We start from the raw sequence: 22080 nt of genomic DNA, 5'->3' as shown, positions 1-22080 counted from the left end.
GGAAAGCTGCACCTACCCGTCCGTCCAGCATCACTACTCTGGACGGTTCTGACTTAGAATATGTGGACAACTACAAATACCTAGGTGTCTGGTTAGACTGTAAAGTCTCTTTCCAGACTCATATTAAACATCTCCAATCCAAAATTAAATCTAGAATCGGCTTTCTATTTCACAACAAAGCATCCTTCACTCATGCTGCCAAACATACCCTTGAAAAACTGACCATCCTACCGATCCTCGACTTTGGCGATATAATTTACAAATTAGCCTCCAACACTCTTCTCAACAAATTAGATGGTCTATCACAGTGCCATCCGTTTTGTCACCAAAGCCCCATATACTACCCACACCCTGCGACCTGTACACTCGTTGGCTGGCCCTCACTTTATACTCATAGCCAAACCCACTGGCTCCAGGTCATCTACAAGTCTTTGCTGGGTAAAGCCCCGCCTTATCTCAGCTCACTGGTCACCATAGCAGCACCCACCTGTAGCACACGCTCCTCACAGGTCACCCCCAAAGCCAATTCTTCCTTTGGCTGCCTCTCCTTCCAGTTCTCTGCTGCCAATGACTGGAACGAATGGCAAAAATCACTAAAGCTGGAGACTCTTACCTCCCTCACTAGCATTAAGCACCAGCTGTCAGAGCAGCTCACTACACCTGTACATGCCCATCTGTAAATAGCCTATCCAATCTACCTCATCACCATACTGTATTTATTTATCTTGCTCCGTTGCACCCTAGTATCTCTACCACTCCTGTGTTTAATTGCTATATTGTAATTACTTCACCACAATGGCCTATTTATTGCCTTCCCTCTTAACCTACCACATGCTGTGTATAGATGCTACTGTATTATTGACTCGTTTTACTCCATGTGTAACTGCTTTGCTTAATCTTGGCCAGGTCGCAGTTGAAAATGAGAACTTGTTCTCAACTGGCCTACCTGGTTAAATAAAATAAAAACCACAAAATTAGAAGGGGGGGCTTCTCCCCTCTTTTAGTTTGGGACTGCAAGGCCTGGCACACTTCATAATCATTGTGGTAGCTCATGTTGACCAGTAGTGTGCTACAGAGAGCAAAATTAGAGTATTAAGAAACTTTTTTTTAAAGAAACATTCATCATGTTTAAGAAAATACAAAATAAACACACAGAAAGTTAAGTTTGTTAACAAACATTAAATACAAATTTCGATCTTTGCATAATAAGAAATAAAATGCCAATAAATAAAACAAATATTGGAAAGCTGCAACAGCTCGACTGAACATTTAGTCCACTTATGGATGTTTCAGGTGATACCGCCACCTGGAACTCAAGCCTAACCTCGTCCTGACAGGCAGCGCAGACATAATCTGAATTGTTCTTAACTGACTTGCCTAGTTAAATAAAGGTTTAAAAAAAATTGTTTTAACAAATTTGTCCAATGAGATGGTTTTCATACAGGACTGGTGGAATCGTGGGCAGCGGTCACAAACAATCAACTTTATGACAAATTAATATATTTTCTTGAATTACAATTATTTCATTATCAGACAAAGCGGATTATACTACCTCTGGAAAATTGACTGCTTATACACATTCATACTCCTAAAAATGTGCCTTTAGAAGTGAACAAGCAATTACCCAGTTTTCCTCATTGTCCACCTCCGCGCAGAAGTGGCACAGTTGGCTCAGGTCATCTAGCAAAACATAATGTCAAGTTGTCTATACATCGTTACATGTATTTTTCTGAGCAAATGGAACAGTATAGATTTCTTGTAACAATTATTTAAATACATGTGTTTTAGTGGCCATCTAGTCAGAAGTTGAATCAAAAAACTTGAAAGATCCATGTAAAAAAAAATTATCTACAATTATATTATTTGAAATTGAACATTCCAGTGTTTGAAGAGTGTGACTGCTATTTCTTATCTCATGATGTTCTCTTTGTCCGTATTTGAAAAGACAATTTTACATTTACATTTAAGTCATTTAGCAGACGCTCTTATCCAGAGCGACTTACAAATTGGTGCTTTCACCTTATGACATCCAGTGGAACAGCCACTTTACAATAGTGCATCTAAGTCTTTTAAGGGGGGGGTGAGAAGGATTACTTTATCCTATCCTAGGTATTCCTTAAAGAGGTGGGGTTTCAGGTGTCTCCGGAAGGTGGTGATTGACTCCGCTGTCCTGGCGTCGTGAGGGAGTTTGTTCCACCATTGGGGGGCCAGAGCAGCGAACAGTTTTGACTGGGCTGAGCGGGAACTGGACTTCCTCAGTGGTAGGGAGGCGAGCAGGCCAGAGGTGGATGAACGCAGTGCCCTTGTTTGGGTGTAGGGCCTGATCAGAGCCTGGAGGTACTGAGGTGCCGTTCCCCTCACAGCTCCGTAGGCAAGCACCATGGTCTTGTAGCGGATGCGAGCTTCAACTGGAAGCGAGGAGCGGGGTGACGTGAGAGAACTTGGGAAGGTTGAACACCAGACGGGCTGCGGCGTTCTGGATGAGTTGTAGGGGTTTAATGGCACAGGCAGGGAGCCCAGCCAACAGCGAGTTGCAGTAATCCAGACGGGAGATGACAAGTGCCTGGATTAGGACCTGCGCCGCTTCCTGTGTGAGGCAGGGTCGTACTCTGCAGATGTTGTAGAGCATGAACCTACAGGAACGGGCCACCGCCTTGATGTTAGTTGAGAACGACAGGGTGTTGTCCAGGATCACGCCAAGGTTCTTAGCGCTCTGGGAGGAGGACACGATGGAGTTGTCAACCGTGATGGCGAGATCATGGAACGGGCAGTCCTTCCCCGGGAGGAAGAGCAGCTCCGTCTTGCCGAGGTTCAGCTTGAGGTGGTGATCCGTCATCCACACTGATATGTCTGCCAGACATGCAGAGATGCGATTCGCCACCTGGTCATCAGAGGGGGGAAAGGAGAAGATTAATTGTGTGTCGTCTGCATAGCAATGATAGGAGAGACCATGTGAGGTTATGACAGAGCCAAGTGACTTGGTGTATAGCGAGAATAGGAGAGGGCCTAGAACAGAGCCCTGGGGGACACCAGTGGTGAGGAGACAGATTCTCGCCACGCCACCTGGTAGGAGCGACCTGTCAGGTAGGACGCAATCCAAGCATGGGCCGCGCCGGAGATGCCCAACTCGGAGAGGGTGGAGAGGATCTGATGGTTCACAGTATCGAAGGCAGCCGATAGGTCTAGAAGGATGAGAGCAGAGGAGAGAGAGTTAGCTTTAGCAGTGCGGAGTGCCTCCGTGATACAGAGAAGAGCAGTCTCAGTTGAATGACTAGTCTTGAAACCTGACTGATTTGGATCAAGAAGGTCATTCTGAGAGAGATAGCGGGAGAGCTGGCCAAGGACGGCACGTTCAAGAGTTTGAGAGAAAAGAAAAAGGGATACTGGTCTGTAGTTGTTGACATCGGAGGGATCGAGTGTAGGTTCAGAAGGGGTGCAACTCTCGCTCTCTTGAAGACGGGAGGGACGTAGCCAGCGGTCAGGGATGAGTTGATGAGCGAGGTGAGGTAAGGGAGAAGGTCACCGGAAATGGTCTGGAGAAGAGAGGGGATAGGGTCAAGCGGGCAGGTTGTTGGGCGGCCGGCCGTCACAAGACGCAAGATTTCATCTGGAGAGAGAGGGGAGAAAGAGGTCAGAGCACAGGGTAGGGCAGTGTGAGCAGAACCAGCGGTGTCGTTTGACTTAGCAAACGAGGATCGGATGTCGTCGACCTTCTTTTCAAAATGGTTGACGAAGTCATCTGCAGAGAGGGAGGAGGGGGGAGGAGGATTCAGGAGGGAGGAGAAGGTGGCAAAGAGCTTCCTAGGGTTAGAGGCAGATGCTTGGAATTTAGAGTGGTAGAAAGTGGCTTTAGCAGCAGAGACAGAGGAGGAAAATGTAGAGAGGAGGGAGTGAAAGGATGCCAGGTCCGCAGGGAGGAGAGTTTTCCTCCATTTCCGCTCGGCTGCCCGGAGCCCTGTTCTGTGAGCTCGCAATGAGTCGTCGAGCCACGGAGCGGGAGGGGAGGACCGAGCTGGCCTGGAGGATAGGGGACATAGAGAGTCAAAGGATGCAGAAAGGGAGGAGAGGAGGCAGAATCAGGAGATAGGTTGGAGAAGGTTTGAGCAGAGGGAAGCGATGATAGGATGGAAGAGGAGAGAGTAGCGGGAGAGAGAGCGAAGGTTGGGACGGCGCGATACCATCCGAGTAGGAGCAGTGTGGGAAGTGTTGGATGAGAGCGAGAGGGAAAAGGATACAAGGTAGTGGTCGGAGACTTGGAGGGGAGTTGCAATGAGGTTAGTGGAAGAACAGCATCTAGTAAAAGATGAGGTCGAGCGTATTGCCTGCCTTGTGAGTAGGGGGGGGAAGGTGAGAGGGTGAGGTCAAAAGAGGAGTGGAAAGAAGGAGGCAGAGAGGAATGAGTCAAAGGTAGACGTGGGGAGGTTAAAGTCGCCCAGAACTGTGAGAGGTGAGCCGTCCTCAGGAAAGGAGCTTATCAAGGCATCAAGCTCATTGATGAACTCTCCGAGGGAACCTGGAGGGCGATAAATGATAAGGATGTTAAGCTTGAAAGGGCTGGTAACTGTGACAGCATGGAATTCAAAGGAGGCGATAGACAGATGGGTAAGGGGGAGAAAGAGAGAATGACCACTTGGGAGAGATGAGGATCCCCGGTGCCACCACCCCGCTGACCAGAAGCTCTCGGGGTGTGCGAGAACACATGGGCGGACGAAGAGAGAGCAGTAGGAGTAGCGGTGTTGTCTGTGGTGATCCATGTTTCCGTCAGTGCCAAGAAGTCGAGGGACTGGAGGGAGGCATAGGCTGAGATGAACTCTGCCTTGTTGGCCGCAGATCGGCAGTTCCAGAGGCTACCGGAGACCTGGAACTCCACGTGGGTCGTGCGCGCGCTGGGACCACCAGATTAGGGTGGCCGCGGCCACGCGGTGTGGAGCGTTTGTATGGTCTGTGCAGAGAGGAGAGAACAGGGATAGACAGACACATAGTTGACAGGCTAGAGAAGAGGCTACGCTAATGCAAAGGAGATTGGAATGACAAGTGGACTACACGTCTCGAATGTTCAGAAAGTTAAGCTTACGTAGCAAGAATCTAATTGACTAAAATGATTAAAATGATACAGTACTGCTGAGGTAGGCTAGCTGGCAGTGGCTGCGTTGTTGACACTACACTAATCAAGTCGTTCCGTTGAGTGTAAAGTTTCTACAATGCTGCTATTCGGGGGCTAGCTGGCAGTGTTGATTACGTTACGTTGCGTTAAAAGAACGACAATAGCTGGCTAGCTAACCTAGAAAATCGCTCTAGACTACACAATTATCTTTGAAACAAAGACGGCTATGTAGCTAGCTATGATCAAACAAATCACACCGTTGGGACTGTAATGAAATGAAAATGTGATACTACCTGTGGAGCGAAGCGGAATGCGAAAGTTCTATTCAGTAGACGTTGGCTAGCTAGGAGTGACTCCTACGTTAAGGACGACAAATAACTGGCTAGCTAACCTCGGTAAATTAAGATAATCACTCTAAGACTACACACTCTAAACTACACAATTATCTTGGATACGAAGACAGCAAAGACAACTATGTAGCTAGCTAACACTACACTAATCAAGTCGTTCAGTTGAGTGTGATAGTTACTACAGTGCTACGGTAGACGGTGAACGTTAGCTAGCTGGCTAGCTGCTGGGCAGATAGGAGGACGACGAAATACGATAATTACGCAATTATCTTTGATACAAAGACGGCTATGTAGCTAGCTAAGAAGAAATTGCTAAGATTAGACAAATCAAACCGTTGTACTATAATGAAATGTAATGAAAAGTTATACTACCTGCGGACCGAAGTGCGGATGCGACCACTCGCTCCCTTGCTTCTTGCAATTGACTCCAGAACACATTCAGCTAACTGGGGGAAAAAAATCAAATGGCATTTGCTTCCCCAACAAAATTGTTGCACTTATGATTCTAATTCGCCAGTATACAACGACATAGCTGTAATATAATTTGACAGTTCTGTTTTGCTTTTTAGTCCGTATACTTTCAGTAGGTTAATTTTACATTACTTATACTCTCACACTTACTTTCAAGGCAAAGACCCCACAAGAAGTAACATCTTCTTGGCATGGGTGAGGAAGGGCACCACTAACGCTCGTCTGAAGAAGAGGGCCAAAGCGCAGCACGGGTTCGTTATAATTTATTCAAACTGACACAAAATAACACCGTGGACCGAAACGAAACATTTCTGTCTAGTGCAGACACAAAATAGAAAAGAACTACTCACAAATCCAGGTGGGGAAAAGGCTACCTAAGTATGATTCTCAATCAGAGACAACGATAGACAGCTGCCTCTGATTGAGAACCACACCCGGCCAAACACAAATAAATAGAAAACATAGAAATAAGGGAACTAGAATGCCCACCATAGTCACACCCTGGCCTAACCAAAATAGAGAATAAAAGTATCTCTATGGCCAGGGCATGACAACCACACACCCATCTGGAGATATTACACCCCTTCTTTCTCAAGAATGATCTGAACATATATATTAATAAAAGTACAGCATTTTGAAACACTTTTCTTGATTACAAGATAGAGATTAATAACAGAGGGGAATCTGATAATGCAGAGATTCCAGCAGGGTGTGAGTTGAAGTCGTCAAATATGGAGCTGACAAGGACTGGAATGTAAACGACGTGATCATCTCAGACGATCTAATTTCTGAGAATGGGCAGGCATTCCCTCAGATGAAGAGCATCTCCGTCTTGCTAATTATGTGCTGTCATCCAGGTGGAAATGTCACCTGCATATCTGATGTAGGAAAAGAGATAAGAGATAAGTTGAGTGTCTTATGAATATGTTTATGTATATGTACTGTACATGTACATGTGTGTGTATGTGTATATATATCTTGGTATATATATTTTGTATTTTAATTTATATTATCATTGTCATTATTGTGTTTTGTGGCTGAGGGGTGGGTGGAGGTTGATGGGGATGGTGGAGGTGCTGGGAGTGTCCTATTGAGGGCAAAGGCTGGGGACGCAGGGTAGCCTAGTGGTTAGAGCGTTGGACTAGTAACCGGAAGGTTGCAATTTCAAATCCCCGAGCTGACAAGGTACAAATCTGTCGTTCTGCCCCTGAACAGGCAGTTAACCCACTGTTCCTAGGCCGTCATTGAAAATAAGAATTTGTTCTTAACTGACTTGCCTAGTAAAATAAAGGTAAAATAAAATAAATAAATAAATAAGGGGTGCGTACTGGTGGCAGAGAAGTCAGACGCAGGAGAGCAAAAACTGTGTTTCCAACGGCGCAGTTTTAATAATAAAAACTCACCGGAAACCAGAACAATCATTAAATGGGTACAAAACCCGACGCACACCAGACATAACGTGCACAAGCACTTACAATAAACAATGCCGGACATGTAATTGATGGAGTTTGAAACCAGGTGTGTGGAAAGACAAGACAAAACAAATGGAAAATGAAAGGTGGATCGGCGATGGCTAGAAGACCGGTGACGTCGACCTCTGAACGTCGCCCGAACAAGGAGAGGGACCGACTTCGGAGGAAGTCTTGACCTATTGGGGAGGGATTCTTCATGGAGGCACATTCAGTCATAGTTTTGTTTATTATATTATTATACATTTATTTATTTTTTCTTCGTTTTTTCTATTATTATAACAGTTTACTGTGATTATGGATATGCACTCACATTGTCTTATTTGAACTTTTTTTTTCGCCCCGAGTACACGTTTGATTTATTATTGTTTTATTATTTTATTATTACTACTGTACCTACATTCTTAAAAACTAAAACAGAAAAGTTGTAAAACATTTTAGGAAAAGCCATACGAGGGAAATGCATGATGAGATGGGGGATTGTGGGATGGGTAGAGTGAGCAGTAGAGGCCTCTGAAAACTATTATTGCTGAAATAACCACTTCCTTTTGTGTCTAGAGTTACCCAAAATTGATTCTGAAGTGTGCCAAGCCTTGCAGTCCCATGATAGAAGGGGGGGGGGTGGCAGGCAAGAAAATAGCCTTGCCAACCCCCCCTCTAGTTTCCTTACTTTTGTAGCTTGAGTCAAGTACTTTCTGTGGCACACATCAGAGTCAAATACTTTCTATAGAACAAACTTCACGTAGGCAACCGAAATGAACAATGAATATATGTGTGTTATATTAAACATAGAGGAGGGAGTAAAATATAGGCAAGCAATAAACCTTTCAGAACAACTACTAGTCGAATAAGAGATGGGAGAGGTGACAAATTTTGGCAAAGAGATTTATTTATAGACTAATACACTTGAAACAAATAGCCAAACCGAAAACTGCAGACATTACTTGTGCCTGCCCGCGATCAAAATTACATAAAAAATAAAATGAAACGGAGCCTAACGTGATCAGACATCTCAACTAGCATGCAAGTTGCAACAATGAAGAATTGAGTGTGTGCGCGTTCACGTGAAGTGGGGGAGGGGGGGGGGGAATTCTGGCAGGGGGGATCTTTTCGATACCACACCTGAACGAAATAAATGAAATCTGAGAGGTGCTTGGGGGACTACATGTTTGCTGTAGCCTTGTAAACCTTGCCATAGCGAACACTTCAAGAAAACACAAATTCACTTTTAGTAAAATAATCATTTTTCAGTGTATTAATGTGGTGTTTCATTGTATTGCATCACACAGCTTTATTTTGCAATCAGGTTTATTGTGAGCTGCAATCAGTTGTTTTTAGCAGCGTTACAGTACAAGTTGTCTTGTTCCTCTCTTTAATCAGTGAGTTATCCAAAATGGGGCAATGCTCAAATGTAATTCCAGGTGAAGCAGTACATTTCATGTGATACTTGTGATAATTGATTAACTGAAAACTAGGCAAAGCTGAAAATTGTCTCTTGAATAATAGGTTTTAAAATCTATAACAATCGTCTGGTGTTTTAGATGCAAAAATGTAACCATTAATTAGTCATTAGTTACTGTGTAGCTACTTGCAGTTCTACATTAAGAAATTAGTAATGTATCATTTTTTTCTGGGATAATAATGAATGATATTAGCAGGCACCACCTAGAGTCGGTAATGGTAAATCCCTTCAGAAAGGCTCTCTCCCTCGCCAGATTTAACATCAAGGTCTGATGCAATGGACACAAATCCCTGTGGGAGAAAAAAAACATCTGAATGAACCCAAAATACAGTCTTTTTTATACCTTTATTTAACTAGGAAGTCAGTTAAGAACAAATTCTTATTTTCATTGATGGCCTAGGAACAGTGGGTTAACTGCCTTGTTCAGGGACAGAACAACATATTTTCACCTTGTCAGCTCGAGGATTCAATCTTGCAACCTTTCAGTTACTAGTCCAATGCTCTAACCACTAGGCTACCTGCCGCCCCTAGTTCTGGCGTATCTCCCAGAACTACTTTGGTGAAAGTAAAGATACACATACACACTGTTAAATAGTTAATTAATGGTACCCAAACTATCTACACTGACCCTATCTGCACTGACCCTATGCACACTCACTAGACTATATATATATATACACACACACACACACACACACACACACACACACACACACACACACACACACACACACACACACACACACACACACACACACACACACACACACACACACACGCACAGACATAAACACACACTTTTACACTCATCATTTGCTGCTGCTACTCTGTTCTTTATTTTACTTTTATTATTATCTATCCTGATAACTAGTCACTTTACCCTGCTTTCAGGTACATATCTACCTCAAATACCTCGCACCTCTACACATTGATCTGGTACTGGTACTCTCTTTAAAAAAATGTTTTATTCCTCTTGTGTTACTATTTTATTTTTAAACTCTGCATTGTTGGGAAGGCCTCGTAAGCAAGTATTTCACAGTAAAGTCTACACCATTTGTATTCGGCGCATGTAACGTAACATTTGATTTGATACACACTTACATACTCAAAATAATGTAGCCATAACTGGCAAATTAAACACATTTACAGATTTCCAACCTATACTAATTGAGGCTGGTTTAAAAGATACACTAATAGATCAAATCCAATCAAATTGTATTTGTTACATGCGCCGAATACAACAGGTGTAGTAGACCTTACCGTAAAATGCTTATTTACAAGCCAACAATGCGGTCTTAAGAACAATAAGAGTTAAGATTTTTTTTTTAGGTTTCTAAAAAATGATTAAAAGTAACACAATAAAATAATACATGGTATCAGACCTGCTGGATCTTCAGCGCAGGGTTAACCAGATGGACGTGGTGCATGGTGGGTAAAACAATGCCCTCCTCCAGTTTGGCTGCAACAAACAAAAACCAGTAGTTTAGGGTAACTATTTCAGCAGTCCAGTCATTAGGTTTACACACAATGGTTTTGTATGTTAAAAGGTAATACCATGATGAAGTGTGGTTTGACAATGTGTATATGGTCAATATGAACATGAATAGGCCTACTGTAGTACTACTCTAGGATTGTATGCTCTTCTTCCCGCATACATTTCAGAACTTACCGTTCAGTTTAGCTAACACTGAAATCTTCATCCCCAGCTTCATAAACTTTTCCAGGGCTGCAGTCTGGAAAATAGTGATCGTTGTCAACATTTGGTAGCTCTTTATTTATCCATACAGGGCCAGTTTCCCAGATACAGATTAAGCTTAGTCCTGGACTAACAAGCATGCCTAATGGAGAAACCGTCCCACAGCGTACTGAGGTTAAGCAGTGCACCATATCATTGTAAAGGTAATGCAGTGTCTTTGCATCCTACCTGGAATGTTCCCACTTCACTTGATGCAAGTGTCAGGGTAAAACTAGCAAATGGAGAGTTGTATTACTCAATTAATTTACAAATCAAATGTATTTATTTAATTCAAGTGGAACTGAAACTCATCTTACTTGCTTAGTTCCACCAAGCCTTTGAGTTTCTCTTCTGAAATGCGTATCATCCCACTAAAAATGGAGTCCTGGAAGAGAAGAATTGATTGGAATTAACCCTGCACAGAATGCATTCTGAAAGTACATATAAACTGAAAAGGATTTACATGAACCCTGAACCAAAAAAGCTAACTCACAACATTGAGCTTGAACAGTGGAGTCCGTGAAGCATTTGGTTGGATGGCAAAGGCCTTAACAGCACCTGGAAATTCCATTGTCACCTTATCAGCCTGGAAGGAAAACATTGGAACGTCCCTGGCATACACCTGCAGTTCCATCAGCATGTTGGGGAAGAGCTTGGGAAGCTGGGGGAATGAAATAGTGCATTTAGAAAGATTTTGTTCAAGGGCAAAACTACACTGTCCATACACACTCATTGACAGTTTATTAAGTACACCACCCCGTTCACGAAAATGGATCGCTCCTACAGATAGTGATTCACGTGGCCTTGGCTTGCTATATAAAGCAGGCAGCAGGCATTGAGGCATTCAGTTACTGTTCGATTGAATGTTAAAATGGGCAAAACTAGTGACATAAGCGACTTTGAGCGAGGTATGATCGTGGGTTCCAGGCACGTCGGATCCAGTATTTCAGAAACGGCTGCTCTCCTGGGCTTTTTTCATGCACGACAGTGTCTAGGGTTTACAGAGAATGGTGCGACAAACAAAAAACATCTAGTCAGCAGCAGTCCTGTGGGTGAAAACAGCTCATTGATAAGAGAGGTCGAAGGAAAATGGCAAGAATGTGTGCAAGCTAACAGGCAGTATACAAACAGACATATAAAGGCGCAGTACAACAGTGGTGTGCAGAACAGCATCTCGGAACGCACAATCCGTCGATCTTTGTCACCGATGGGCTATTGAATCAGACGACCACACAGGGTTCCACTCCTATCAGCTAAAAACAAGAAGAAGCAGCTCCAGTGGGCACGCGATCACCAACACTGGACAGTTAAGAAGTGGAAAAACATTGCCTGATCTGACAAATCCCGGTTCCTTTTGCATCATGCTGATAGCAGTCAAGATTTGGCATAAGTAGCATGAGTCCATTGATCCATTTTGCCTGGTGTCAACGGTACAGGCTGGTGACGGTCGTTACTGGTGTGGGGAATGTTTTCCTGGCACATGTTAGGTCCCTTCATACCAACTGAGCAACAATTGAATGCCACTGTGTATCTGAACATTGTTGCCTGACAAACCCAATAGAGCATCTTTGGGATGAGATGGAATGGGCCGTTTGCAGTATGAATGTACCGCTGTCCAATCTGCAGCAACTGTGTGATGCCATCGCGTCTGCATGGACCAACACCCCTGTGGAATGTTTCCGACAAGAATTCAGGCTGTTTTGGAGGCGAATGTGGGTCCGACCTGGTACTAAATTGGTGTAGCTAATAAACTGGCCACTGAATTCATTTTACCTTTGGCAACGGCCAAGGACTTTCTGGGTGTTACCTGAGGGATGAGAGACCCGAAGGAGGTTGTGTTGAGACGGAAAGGAGAGGTCTTGGGGATCTGAGATAAATAGAGAAAGTAAGGGGAAGGGTTAAATACGAAGGTTTCTCAACAGTTTGCATACTGTTGGAGCGAAATGACTGTAGTTGACAGATAAACAGACAGACAGACAGACAGACAGACAGACAGACAGACAGACAGACATGAACATTTGCACGCACACACACGCACACGCACACACACGCACGCACGCACGCACGCACGCACGCACGCACGCACACACACACACACACACACACACACACACACACACACACACACACACACAGAAACACGTTTGTTTTACTGTCCTTGTGGGGACCAAACAATTGATTCCCATTAAATATCATATTTTCCTTAACCCCTAACCCTTAACCTAACCCCTAACCTTTACCATAATTCTAAACCTAACCCTAATTGTAACCCTAAACCTAACTTCTAAACCTAAAATAGCAATTTTCCTTGTTTTACTATCCTTGTAAGGACTTCTGTTCCCCACACACACACCATGCTGTCGTTTATTTGGGCCTGCAGGAGTCCAGCGGAGAAGTAAGCATAGGAGGCAGAGTTGACAGTGAATTCAGACAGGCCCAGGGAGAGCATGTGGCCTTTGTCCTCTGCCAGATGAAAAGGCTTGGCCTTAAAAGGAGGATCTGTGTGACTCTGAACACTGTAGAACTCACCCTGGAACACAGAAATCAGTCAATCTGAGCAAGGATCCTGAGTTTTAAAAAAGACACCATTTGTTACTGATGCAAAGTATGATACCCCCAGTCCCCACCCTATTCTCTTCATGTAACACAATCATATTGGGTTATGTTGTATCCATTCACATCAGGTAAAGCTACCTTCAAATCCAGACCAAGGCTAATAGAATCGACGAGGGGTGAGTTAGTGAGGGGGACGTCCAAAACTAGAGCAGAATTGACCTTGAAGGACACTGTAGTGAAAAAACAACACCATGAGCACCACAATACTGGTAGAAAGAATATTTGTGAAGCCTATTTTCTTTCTTTGTCCTCCCTACTGCAATACCTTGCATTTCTGCTAGATGTCGCTCCAAATCGGTAACATGCTCTTCAACCAATGGGCAGATCTGGGTGCAGTGATATATATATACATTATATGGTCATGCAGTCAGTTGAAAAACACCCCACATCATTTGAACATTTACTGGTATAAGGAATACAAATCATGAGTGAATCAATTTACTCACTCTTTCCTCAATTATAGCTTTAATGCGATGGTGGAAAAGGCTCACAAATGGCTGGAAGATCAAACTGTTAACAAAATGGTTACCAAATTATAATGATGCTTATAAATCTCTTTCTTTCTCTCTCTCTCTCTCTAAATACATTTTGAAACATACCTGGCGCCTCCATGGAAATTGATTGATGCCTCGCCGACCTTGGCATCACAGTTTTTGCTGGAGATAGAAATGTGTCCACTCTGATCACTTCCTATCTGCACCACAGAGGTCACATCCACATTGAACACTGCCAGGTCAAATGAGCCACCATCGGTTCTGCAAACACACAGAGAGTGGAACAAGACATAATGTTATTAGAAATTTGATTCGTTTTGAAGTCATTACAAAAGGAACAGGCTTCAGAGCTCAAATCTTCTGATGTGAAAACAGGATGAGCCGTTGAGAGAACTACTGTACTCATTCTTATCTGACTGGTCCCAGATATAATATGTTTGTTCTCTGTACAGATTTAGTGTATCAGTGTATCAGTTCCTGTTATACTGTCATCAGCAGTTGTGTTACCAGTAGTTGTGTTACCTTGTGTCACCAGTAGTTGTGTTACCAGTACATTTAACAAAGATTCTCCCTTTTCAGGAGACAGACATCAATAATGTACCTGACCCTCATAATCCAATAGCATGGAAAGATTAAAAGATGGAAAAATAGAAAAACGGGCACCAATCAGACAACAGAAACTGATCGCTGTCACTCACATGATGCCAAAACGTGTGTGCCAATTTCCACTCATTGAAATGCTGAGGCCACTGATCAGAGCCTTGAGTCCCACGCCCTCATAGAACTCCACTGAAGGCTCTGGAAAATCACACCCAGACACTGAGATTCTAGAGAGAAGGATGGTGGAGACAGTCAATGTTGTGCACATTGTGTCAATAGCACTGTTTTAAATCATAGAACATCTTCGGAGACCATGTTATAATATTAGACGCAAACTCATTCTTGGTACTTTGCCACCAAAGGACAAAGCACAAAATGTCTGTAGCAGGTTCTTTGACTAATGATGATTAAGTTAAACGTTATTCTGAGATTCTAAACAGTAATGGTTTACTTTAATTTCATAAATAAAAGCCACAACATGTACCCGTCAAGGACGTAGTGCACCGTTCCTATACCAATGTCAACACCACCTCTGACATCTGGTATGATCACACTACCTATCTTCTCCTGCATCCAATCAGCCCCAATGTGTGACCCTGGAGGATACAAGAATAAAGTAGCTGTTGAAATGCAATTTCTCTGGTTTGGTATTTTAACTCAAGACAATTGAGGAAATTGCATTTTCTTACCATATTGAAGTCCTTTATTTGTCAATATGGCCTTTATTGCAGGATTTTGTCCAAAAGCATGATTGGTAAGATTCAGCAGCAGTATTAGGAGGGATAACATGCTTAACACCCTATATGGAGAGATATACAGTGTTGTTCCTCTGAAATAGTACTGCTTTTATAAAATACCATAAACAACTTTTTTTCAACTATATCCAGCAAATCAGCAAATAAAGATAATTTTGTTAACATGATTTGCATAAGAGATACATACATACAGAGACTATAGATTTATGCATGTACAATAAAAGGAAGAATTTTTACCTAGGTTGATTATTAGCTCTAGTGTAGATAGATGGCTGTAGGTCTGATTTGGGACTGTGCTCAAATCATGTGATATTTATATATAGTCTATTAGCTTCCTGTTTCATTGTAAAGTGAAACTGCCGAACACCTATCGCCTTTGGTGAGTGGTGCTGAGATATACTGTTGCTAAGTAGAGTGTGAAAAACAGGAAACATACTCTCCATGTCTGATGACTGTTAAACTTTTCTTTTGTTCTGCTTTATAATCTCCACGTTTTAATAGCAGTGCTTAGTAGAATCAGGAGAAGGCTCATAGCAAATACATTTTCCATGAAATAAGGCCTCCCTCTTTACTCGTTGTCTTCCTCCAGCTTGGAGTAAGCTAGCACACTCCAGTCGAGATACAGTAGCAGATATTTATTCAAATAATAACTGAACAGAATAATAGTGCGTCAACCCAGCGTCTACATTGTGACTTTTATTAGGCTCATTTATTAGGCTTACAAAGAATATTGTTTTTTTAAACTATTTTTTTCTCAACAGTCCCTGAAGTGTCCAGTTGGCTTTAACCAACATTTGGTCAAGAGGCCCATGGACCGGCTCCCAACCAACAAGACATGAAATATGAGTGATGTCTTCACTAATTAACTAAATGTTGTTTTATGTTTTTTTGTACATTATACCTTGAAGCTATTTTATCGCCCCCAGAAACCTCCTTTTACTCTCTGTTCCGGACGTTCTAAACGACCAATTCTCATATCTTTTAGCCGTACCCTTATCCTACTCCTCCTCTTTTCTCTGGTGATGTAGAGGTGAATCCAGGCCCTACAGTGCCTAGCTCCACTCCTATTCCCGAGGCGCTCTCTTGTGATGACTTCTGTAACCGTAATAGCCTTGGCTTCATGCATGTTAACATTAGAAGCCTCCTCCCTAAGCTTGTTTTATTCACTGCCTTAGCACACTCTGCCAACCCGGATGTTCTAGCCGTGTCTGAATCCTGGCTTAGGAAGACCACCAAAAATTCTGAAATCTCCATTCCGAACTACAACATTTTCAGACAAGATAGAACGGCCAAAGGGGGCGGTGTTGCAATCTACTGCAGAGATAGCCTGCAGAGTTCTGTCCTAATATCCAGGTCTGTACCCAAACAATTCTGAACTTCTACTTTTAAAAATCCACTTCTCTAAAAACAAGTCCCTCACTGTTGCCACCTGCTATAGACCACCCTCTGCCCCCAGCTGTGCTCTGGATACCATATGCGAACTGATTGCCACCCATCTACCTTCAGAGCTCGTGCTGCTAGGCGACCTAAACTGGGACATGCTTAACACCCCAGCCATCCTACAATCTAAGCTTGATGCCCTCAATCTCACACAAATTATCAATGAACCTACCAGGTACCACCCCAAAGCCGTAAACACGGGCACCCTCATAGATGGCCACGCACGCCTCCAACTCAATCATCAAGTTTGCGGACGACACAACAGTGGTAGGCTTGATTACCAACAACGACGAGACGGCCTACAGGGAGGAGGTGAGGGCCCTCGGAGTGTGGTGTCAGGAAAATAACCTCACACTCAACGTCAACAAAACTAAGGAGATGATTGTGGACTTCAGGAAACAGCAGAGGGAACACCCCCCTATCCACATCGATGGAACAGTAGTGGAGAGGGTAGTAAGTTTTTAGTTCCTCGGCGTACACATCACAGATAAACTGAATTGGTCCACCCACACAGACAGCATCGTGAAGAAGGCACAGCAGCGCCTCTTCAACCTCAGGAGGCTGAAGAAATTCAGCTTATCACCAAAAGCACTCACAAACTTCTACAGATGCACAATCGAGAGCATCCTGTCGGGCTGTATCACCGCCTGGTACGGCAACTGCTCCGCCCACAACCGTAAGGCTCTCCAGAGGGTAGTGAGGTCTGCTCAACGCATCACCGGGGGCAAACTACCTGCCCTCCAGGACACCTACACCACCCGATGTCACAGGAAGGCCATAAAGATCATCAAGGACAGCAACCACCCGAGCCACTGCCTGTTCACCCCGCTATCATCCAGAAGGCGAGGTCAGTACAGGTGCATCAAAGCTGGGACCGAGAGACTGAAAAACAGCTTCTATCTCAAGGCCATCAGACTGTTAAACAGCCACCACTAACATTGAGTGGCTGCTGCCAACACACTGACTCAACTCCAGCCACTTTAATAATGGGAATTGATGGGAAATGATGTCAAATATATCACTAGCCACTTTAAACAATGCTACCTAATATAATGTTTACATACCCTACATTATTCATCTCATATGTATACGTATATACTGTACTCTATATCATCTACTGCATCCTTATGTAATACATGTATCACTAGCCACTTTAACTATGCCACTTTGTTTACATACTCATCTCATATGTATATACTGCACTCAATACCATCTACTGTATCTTGCCTATGCCGCTCTGTACCATCACTCATTCATATATCTTTATGTACACATTCTTTATCCCCTTACACTTGTGTCTATAAGGTAGTAGTTTTGGAATTGTTAGCTAGATTACTTGTTGGTTATTACTGCATTGTCGGAACTAGAAGCACAAGCATTTCGCTACACTCGCACTAACATCTGCTAACCATGTGTATGTGACAAATAAAATTTGATTTGATTTGATTTTGATTTGAGATATCATCCTAGCCTCCAATACCCTAATCAATAAATTGGATGCAGTCTATCACAGTGCCATCCGTTTTGTCACCAAAGCCCCATATACTACCCACCACTGCGACCTGTACGCTCTCGTTGGCTGGCCCTCGCTTCATACTCGTCGCCAAACCCACTGGCTCCAGGTCATCTACAAAACCCTGCTAGGTAAAGTCCCCCCTTATCTCACATCGCTGGTCACCATAGCAGCTCCCACCTGTAGCACGCGCTCCAGCAGGTATATCTCTCTGGTCACCCCCAAAACCAATTCTTACTTTGGCCGCCTCGCCTTCCAGTTCTCTGCTGCCAATGACTGGAGCAAACTGCAAAAATCTCTGAAACTGGAAACACTTATTCCCCTCACTAGCTTTAAGCACCAGCTGTCAGAGCAGCTCACAGATTACTGCACCTGTACATAGCCCATTTATAATTTAGCCCAAACAACTACCTCTCCCCCTACTGTATTTATTTATTTATTTTGCTCCTTTGCCCCCCATTATTTCTATCTCTACTTTGTACATTCTTCCACTGCAAATCTACCATTCCAGTGTTTTACTTGCTATATTGTATTTACTTCGTAACCATGGCCTTTTTTGCCTTTACCTCCCTTATCTCACCTCATTTGCTCACATTGTATATAGACTCATTTTTCTACTGTATTATTGACTGTATGTTTGTTTTACTCCATGTGTGACTCTGTGTTGTTGTACGTGTCGAACTGCTTGGCTTTATCTTGGCCATGTCTCAATTGTAAATGAGAACTTGTTCTCAACTTGCCTACCTGGTTAAATAAAGGTGAAATAAAAACTCCTTGGGATGACTCCTTGGGATGACTCCTTGGGATGACTCCTTGGGATGACTCCTTGGGTATCCACTGCTGGCCCCTTATGAGAGCATCAGAAGTCCACTTTAACAAGCAACATGTGGGATCCATATCAAAACATCGGCATTCTGAGAAGAATTGTTATTTACTAGAACTTGAAAATCAGGAACTGAAAGAGGTGGGGCAGAATAATGCTATGATATATTTCAAAGAATATTAATTATGTTTGTGTTGTGATATTATGTTTGTATTGTTATATACACTGAGTGTACAAAACATTAAGAACATCTGCTCTTTCCATGACATAGACTGACTAGGTGAATCCAGGTGAAAGATATTATCCCTTATTGATGTCGCCTTCTAAATCCACTTCAATCAGTGTAGGTGAAGGGGAGGATTAAGCCTTGAGACAATTGAGACATGCAATGTGTATGTGTGAAATGCAGAGGGTGAATGGGCAAGACAAAATATTTAAGTGCGTTTGAACGAGATATGGTAGTAGGTGCGCCTGGGGTATGGCACACAGTTGTGAGTGTGTCAAAAACGGCATTTCTGCTTTTTTTCATGCTCAACAGTTTCCGTGTGTATCAAGAATGGTCCACCACCCAAAGGACATCCAGCCAACTTTTCACAACTGTGGGAAGCATTGGAGTCAACATGGGATAGCATCCCTGTGGAAAGATTTCCACGCCTTGTAGAGTCCATTCCCAATGCATTGAGGCTGTTCTGAGGGCAAAAGGGGGTGCAACGCAATAGTAGGAAGGTGTTCCTAATGTTTTGTGCACTCAGCGTGTGTTTTATATATACACACACACACACACACACACACACACACACACACACACACACACACATATATATATATATATATACACATACATATATATATATATACACATACAATTATTATGTATATATATACACATATATGTATATATATATACACATATATATACACATATATGTATATATATATACATATATGTGTATATATATACATATATGTGTATATATATATATACATAATAATTGTATGTGTATATATATATATGTATATGTATGCATGTATATATATATGTATGCATGTATATATATATATGTATATATATATATATATATATACATACATATACATACATACATATATATACATACATATATACACATATATATATATACATACATATATACATACATATATATACATACATATACACATATATATATATACATACATATACATACATACATATATATACATACATATATATACATATATATATACATACATATATATACATACATATATACACATATATATATATATACATACATATATACATACATATATATACATACATATACACATATATATATATATATATATATACATATATATATATATGTGTATATGTATATATATATGTGTGTATATATATATGTATATATATATGTATATATATATGTATATGTGTATATATATGTATATGCATACATATACATACATATACATACATATACATATATATACACACATATATACACATACACATATACACACATATATATATATATACACATATACACATATATATATATATACATATACAGTGGGGCAAAAAAACATTTAGTCAACCCCCAATTGTGCAAGTTCTCCCACTTAAAAAGATGAGAGAGTCCTGTCATTTTCATCATAGGTACACTTCAACTATGACAGAAAAAATGGAGAAAAAAAATCCAGAAAATCACATTGTAGGATTTTTAATGAATTTATTTGCAAATTATGGTGGAAAATACGTATTTGGTCACCTACAAACAAGCATTTCTGGCTCTCACAGACCTGTAACTTCTTTAAGAGGCTCCTCTGTCCTCCACTCGTTACCTGTATTAAGGCATCTGTTTGAACTTGTTATCAGTATAAAAGACACATGTCCACAACCTCAAACAGTCACACTCCAAACTCCACTATGGCCAAGACCAAAGAGCTGTCAAAGGACACCAGAAACAAAATTGTAGACCTGCACCAGGCTGGGAAGACAATCTGCAATAGGTAAGCAGCTTGGTTTGAATAAATCAATTGTGGGAGCAATTATTAGGAAATGGAAGACATACAAGACCACTGATAATCTCCCTCGATCTGGGGCTCCACGCAAGATCTCACCCTGTGGGGTCAAAATGATCACAAGAACGGTGAGCAAAAATCCCAGAACCACACAGGGGGACCTAGTGAATGACCTGCAGAGAGCTGGGACCAAAGTAACAAAGCCTACCATCAGTAACACACTACGCCGCCAGGGACTCAAATCCTGCAGTGCCAGACGTGTCCCTCTGCTTAAGCCAGTACATGTCCAGGGCCGTCTGAAGTTTGCTAGAGAGCATTTGGATGATCCAGAAGAAGATTGGGAGAATGTCATATGGTCAGATGAAACCAAAATATAACTTTTTGGTAAAAACTAAACTCGGTGTGTTATAGGACAAAGAATGCTGAGTTGCATCCAAAGAACACCATACCTACTGTGAAGCATGGGGGTGGAAACATCATGCTTTGGGGCTGTTTTTCTGCAAAGGGACCAGGACGAATGATCCGTGTAAAGGAAAGAATGAATGGGGCCATGTATCGTGAGATTTTGAGTGAACTCCTCCATCAGCAAGGGCATTGAAGATGAAACGTGGCTGGGTCTTTCAGCATGACAATGATCCCAAACACACTGCCCGGGCAACGAAGGAGTGGCTTCGTAAGAAGCATTTCAAGGTCCTGGAGTGGCCTAGCCAGTCTCCAGATCTCAACCCCATATCAAATCTTTGGAGGGAGGTGAAAGTCTGTGCTGCCCAGCAACAGCCCCAAAACATCACTGCTCTAGAGGAGATCTGCATGGAGGAATGGGCCAAAATACCAGCAACAGTGTGTGAAAACCTTGTGAAGACTTACAGAAAACGTTTGACCTCTGTCATTGCCAACAAAGGGTATATAACAAAGTATTGAGATAAACTTTTGTTATTGACCAAATACTTATTTTCCACCATAATTTGCAAATAAATTCATTACAAATCCTACAATGTGATTTTCTGGATTTTTTTTCTCATTTTGTCTGTCATAGTTGAAGTGTACCTTTGATGAAAATTACAGGCCTCTCTCATCTTTTTAAGTGGGAGAACTTGCACAATTGGTGGCTGACTAAGTACTTTTTTGCCCCACTGTATATACACATACATATATATACATATATATATATATACACTGCTCAAAAGGGAACACTAAAATAACACATCCTAGATCTGAATGAA

At 42.2% G+C, this 22080-nt stretch overlaps 1 protein-coding gene across 1 annotated transcript; it reads right to left on the bottom strand.

Annotated features, from left to right (window-relative positions):
- Window positions 1-8684: 8684 nt before the first annotated feature.
- Window positions 8685-15392, bottom strand: LOC115102158 (bactericidal permeability-increasing protein-like). Its single transcript, XM_029621789.2, has 16 exons — window positions 15294-15392; window positions 14991-15100; window positions 14786-14897; window positions 14400-14528; window positions 13807-13962; window positions 13654-13717; window positions 13473-13533; window positions 13286-13377; window positions 12945-13121; window positions 12399-12458; window positions 11085-11252; window positions 10909-10976; window positions 10781-10823; window positions 10526-10589; window positions 10239-10315; window positions 8685-9146 (listed from the first exon to the last, which is right to left on the bottom strand). Exons 2-16 carry the CDS (start codon window positions 15088-15090, stop codon window positions 9060-9062), a joined length of 1458 nt encoding a protein of 485 aa, XP_029477649.2. The 5' UTR covers window positions 15091-15100; window positions 15294-15392; the 3' UTR covers window positions 8685-9059.
- Between the last annotated feature and the right edge of the window lie 6688 nt (window positions 15393-22080).

Source organism: Oncorhynchus nerka, linkage group LG20 (assembly GCF_034236695.1).
Source record: "Oncorhynchus nerka isolate Pitt River linkage group LG20, Oner_Uvic_2.0, whole genome shotgun sequence".
Classification (NCBI taxonomy): Eukaryota; Metazoa; Chordata; class Actinopteri; order Salmoniformes; family Salmonidae; genus Oncorhynchus; species Oncorhynchus nerka.
This window is presented reverse-complemented; position numbering and strand designations above follow the sequence as displayed.

Coding starts and splice junctions, on each gene's coding strand:
- LOC115102158 (XM_029621789.2), bottom strand. CDS start 15,090: ATGTTATCCCTCCTAATACTGCTGCTGAATCTTACCAATCATGCTTTT. Junction 14,529..14,785: donor GTGCACTACGTCCTTGACGG/GTACATGTTGTG, acceptor CCTTCTCTCTAG/AATCTCAGTGTCTGGGTGTG. Junction 9,147..10,238: donor CTGCGCTGAAGATCCAGCAG/GTCTGATACCAT, acceptor TTTCTCCCACAG/GGATTTGTGTCCATTGCATC.